The 4,853-nt window shown below is 41.1% G+C and overlaps 1 protein-coding gene across 1 annotated transcript in view; it reads left to right on the forward strand.

The window, feature by feature from the left end:
- The first annotated feature begins 587 nt into the window (after positions 1-587).
- The window catches only part of LOC115205693 (cyclin-G1), a 10,014-nt gene continuing 5,748 nt past the window's right edge, over positions 588-4,853 (forward strand). Inside the window, exons 1-4 of the mRNA XM_029771942.1 lie at positions 588-759; positions 2,824-3,087; positions 3,355-3,608; positions 4,638-4,716. Of these exons, the coding sequence (XP_029627802.1) occupies positions 2,824-3,087; positions 3,355-3,608; positions 4,638-4,716 (597 nt within the window). The 5' untranslated portion in view covers positions 588-759. The remainder of the gene's footprint in view (positions 760-2,823; positions 3,088-3,354; positions 3,609-4,637; positions 4,717-4,853) is intronic.

Below are 4,853 nucleotides of genomic sequence, written 5' to 3' on the forward strand. Positions count from 1 at the left end.
TCTTTGATTCAATGTTAATGAATACATTCTGACAGCTCTTAAGTTTGGGTTGTACCTCTTCTCATGTCTACACAGGCTAATAGGGTATCAAAGCGCCATCACACTCTCTCCCCCTTGAGCCCCTGGCTTTCTAGACTGTTCTAGAGACCAGAGCAATGACTGAATGGTCCAGGCACAGAGTTACTGGTTTCCAGTAACATTCATTGTGAAAATGTTACAGAAGAAAGACAATCTGCAAATGGTTGTTTGGAACTAAATGCACAATGGTTCATAAATAATTGACATGCATTACATTTATGGAAACTCAATTTATAACAGTAGTTTGACACACAGCACAGGTATATGCCTAATGATTATAGAGATGCCATTTACATTGTGCAACAAACAAACTGTTCAGCGTGTCCACAATATGGACTCCACTCTCCCCATGATAACATAACCCCACCCACTACTGTGAAGGGTGTGACTTTCTTGTCAGATTGATGGGTTTATATCGAATGAAAACTGAGAAGAGGTGTGTGTCGTTTCACCACTGGCCAATTAGACCTTGCTATTTTGGGGCATGGTCTTGGAGTAGTACTAAAGGCTAAAAAACCCTTTTCTTTCGCCTTACGCCAAGGGGAAGGGGTGTGCATAGGAGGTGAAATTAAATTTGCTGAAAACTTTCTTATTTAAAGTACATACTGTAATCTTTTCCTATAACTATTGTCTTTAATCCGTTTCACTGCAACGACCAACGCGCCTCATATCAAAGACAAGGTAAGAGCACTCATTTTCACCATTATTTCTCTTTGGCTTCCAGGCGCTAGCTACAATGGTAAACCGTGTCGTTATGTAGCCATATTGTTTCAACGATATCCTAAATGGTCGTTTAGTTATTTTGTAGCCTTAACGCGGTTTACCGGTGTATTTCTGCCATGGCCTGCTGTCCATTTGCTGTGCCTTCAACTCATAAAAGCGCCTGTTTTGTAAATAATCTCTGTTGTAGATGCAAGTTTTAACACTAAAATCAATTGATAATGCAGACACGTGGTGTTTGGATCAGAAATACCTTGTAGTAGTATTAGTTGTGTTTAAGTCGCTACCGTCGGTGTTTCGGGTCGTCCATTGGTCTATGGGCAGAGAACATGTCCAGACACATCACGGCAGACCTCGCTCTCTGCGTGTGTAATGAAACATGGCTCCTTGCCTTTTTTCCTTCACGTCTCACACTAGTAAAGATTTTGTCGTTTTCTATTTTAAATGGTACTGGTTTATTGTCCATTTCAACTGTATTGTTAATGGTTTACATAGAGAGATACTTACATAATTTGGCAGGTTGTATGTGATAGACTACCTACTTTTTTTTAACATGTCCAGACATGTCCCATGCAGGAGGAAGTTGCAACCGCTATAGTAGGATTCAGACCAGTTCGATCCAGTTCGTTAACAATTCGAGAGATCATGGTGAGCAGTAGGGAATGACTGTAGTATCTAGTTCAGGGGACTTGAACCTTACCCAGGGACCCCCCCCCCCCCCCCCCCCCCCCCCCCCCCAAGGCGAACCAGGAACCCACATTATACCTCTTATCATCAGGTGAACTATAATGGCAAGGAGAAGTAATCAACATTTGAGAAATAATTGTAGATACTTTTCATTATTTTTGACCTCTCCACATTATATAATTGGAAGAGGAAGTGTAAACTCTAATATAGCTTATTAGCTAGAAAGGTAACCCAAAACACATTTTCGCAAAGAGCAGCTGTTTAGCTGTTTAAGTCAAAGCTTACCAGCAGCCAGTGGCTGGCACTGGTAACCTAATAGCTTTTTAAAAGCCCATATCAGATACTCCAGTGAGTGTAATAGGGTCAATATTAGGAGTTGATAAAGTTGGCATCATTAGAAAGATATTCTCATATTGTCTACTGTAGGTAAAATTCATTCTGTTGCTAGCAATATAACAACAAATATTGAAATAAAAAAAAAATTGGTGGACCCCCTGCAGTAGCCTGGCTCCTGGATGCCCAGTTGAAAACCCTGATCGATGGAGGAAGGAACAGTCTTGACTCTACTAGGGAAGAGTAATGGCCTTGGGAAATAACTTCACCAAAAATACTGACATGTTTCCAACATACCAGTACCATTGTGACACATACTGCCAAAACATCCCCAAACTTGTTTTAAGTTGATCTCAAATAAGTAGTCTAGGCTACTCATGGTTTATCACGTTGATGTGAAATACTATCCCTCTTCTTACACGGATGTAACGAAATGGTGACTGTCCAAACTGTGGAAAACGCTTAATATTTAAGCTCTTATTAGGGTGGGTATAATTTGTGCAACTTTCCAACAGGAATCTGTTTGAAAAGCTTTGTAAATAACAAGGTTGCCAACAAACACATACAAAGTTTAATAGCGGCCGAATAAGATACCGCTTGGGAAGTGGACTATTTCATTAAGTTTTTCACTTAACACGTTCATTCCGAAAAATATCTCCTCACTCTAATAGCCCATGGACAAACATTAAGAATAAGCTACGTGGTGAGTTGATGCCTATTCGGCAGCTAGTTAGCTAGGTGAATTGTTCACGCAACTTTTTTATGCGTTGTTCGTTGGCATCGTTGTACTTTACAAAGTTTTTGGAACAGATTCCTCTTGGAACGTTCCACAAATTATACCCACCCCTCTTAGTAATAAATTCCCTTGAATTAACAACATACATTCTGTCCCCCTTCCACCGATGGTGACAGTAATCATGAAGTTGATTTGAAACATACAATCAATTCCCATGAATGAAAAATGTACTTTAATAATGGCCTAACTACATTCTCTCTTCTCCATAGATGCTTCACACAGTGACTGGACCAGGGGCGCTACCCTTTGCTGTGCAGTTGAAGGCTCTGACTGACCAGGAGTTCAGGTACCAGCCCAAGCTGAGCGGGCTGAGGATCATTGAGACGGCCCATGACAACGGCCTGAGGATGACCGCCCGGCTCAGGGAGTATGAGGTGAAGGACCTCCTGTCTCTGACCAGGTTCTTTGGCTTCAGCGCAGAGACCTTCTCCCTGGCCGTCAACCTGCTGGACCGCTTCCTCGCTGTAATGAAGGTAAGGCCTGGACATCAGACAGGGTTTGATGAGGAATTATTCCAATCTGTCTTTTTATTCATTTGGTTTTAGCTGAGTAAGCAATACAAACAGGGAAACAAATGACTGTTACTTGGTGCACGGACTGTAAAATCATACACGTCTATTCTGTAATATCAGAAGAATGTTGTACAGGCTCTTTACTGTGAAAATATTTCAAAGATTACCCCTAAAATGATTGACATTCAAGAACTCTCATTTTAAAAATAACCTTTCGCCCATCCCCAGATCCAGCCAAAGCACCTGTCATGCGTGGGCCTGTCCTGTTTCTACATCGCTGTGAAGACCACGGAGGAGGAGAAGAATGTCCCCATGGCCAACGAGCTGATCCGGATCAGCCAGAACCGCTTCACCGTGTCCGACATGATGAGGATGGAGAAGATAATTCTGCAGAAACTCTACTGGAAGGTCAAAGCCCCCACAGCCCTCCACTTCCTCAGGCTGTTCTACAGCCGGATACAGGACACGCTTGAAGATGACTGGTACGATGACTGTAGATATAGTAGGCTTGGCCGGTATACCGTATATAACAAGGGTGTCAAACATTTGTCCCGCGGGTCCATAGCAGGGTGTCCCAATCTGGCCCATGGGTGTTTTGAATAAAATAAGATACTAACTCAATATACTTTAAAATGACAAAAGGTAGAAATGATAATGGACCTACATTCATAGTTTCTTAACTGTGTCCAGCTCGCTAATAATCACCTAATTTTAGTGCGGCCCTCCGGACTTTGTAGGAGACCAAATGCGGCCCCCAGTACAAAATGAGTTTGACACGCCTGATAGATACCATATACCAGGGTATTTTGAGATACCCACGGTATGATTTTCAATACGTTTGTTCATAATTAGGATGATTTTTAGTTTTTAAATACCTGCAGTGAACTTGTGCACTAGGTTAGTAGATAAAGCAGCTGTTGCATTATTTGTTCATTATAAAGCCGTTCCACAAAGCAGCTGTTTGAGCCTGTCTGACGGCTTGTGTTCATACACATGCTGTGAATACTCTCTAAAAGTAGTGGCTGGATATCGGGGGGATTTGGATAATGTGGGTAAAGTTGATGCATTTAACTGAAACTCAGTTTCACATATATACTCTACTTGTCAAAAGTTTGGACTCCTACTCATTCAAGGGTTTTTCTTTATTCTTCACTATTTTCTACTTTGTAGAATACTAGTGAAGACATCACAAAACTATGAAATAACACATGGAAACATGTAGTAACAAAAGTGTTAAATCAAAGTATTTTTGATTCTTCAAAGTAGCCACCCTTAGCCTTGATGACAGCTTTGCACACTCTTGGCATGATCTCAACCAGCTTCATGAGGTAGTCACCTGGAATGCATTTCAATTAACAAGTCCATATTATGGCAAGGACTGTATATCACCACCCCTGTTGTTTTATATTTTTGTTCAGTGCATCTCATGTCATTTACATGACAATTTCCCTTTATCTCTTATGCCTTACTCAACAAGCAACAGAATTTATTAAAACAAATTCTCTCCATAGCAAGGAGATCATGAACGTTGAGAGACTAGAAGCACAGCTGAAAGCCTGCCATTGCTCTTTCACTTTCTCCAAAGTCAAGGTAAGATGCTGTATTTCTCTGTGTGAAAACAAATGTGTTTTGGTCTAATTCGGAATCTGTCAAGGCAAACCAATTTAACTTGCCTATAAAATACAGGAGCAAGGGGTGTATGTAGCTAGTTCATGTTGTGACATCGG

This window comes from Salmo trutta, chromosome 13, assembly GCF_901001165.1.
Source record: "Salmo trutta chromosome 13, fSalTru1.1, whole genome shotgun sequence".
Lineage (NCBI taxonomy): Eukaryota > Metazoa > Chordata > Actinopteri > Salmoniformes > Salmonidae > Salmo > Salmo trutta.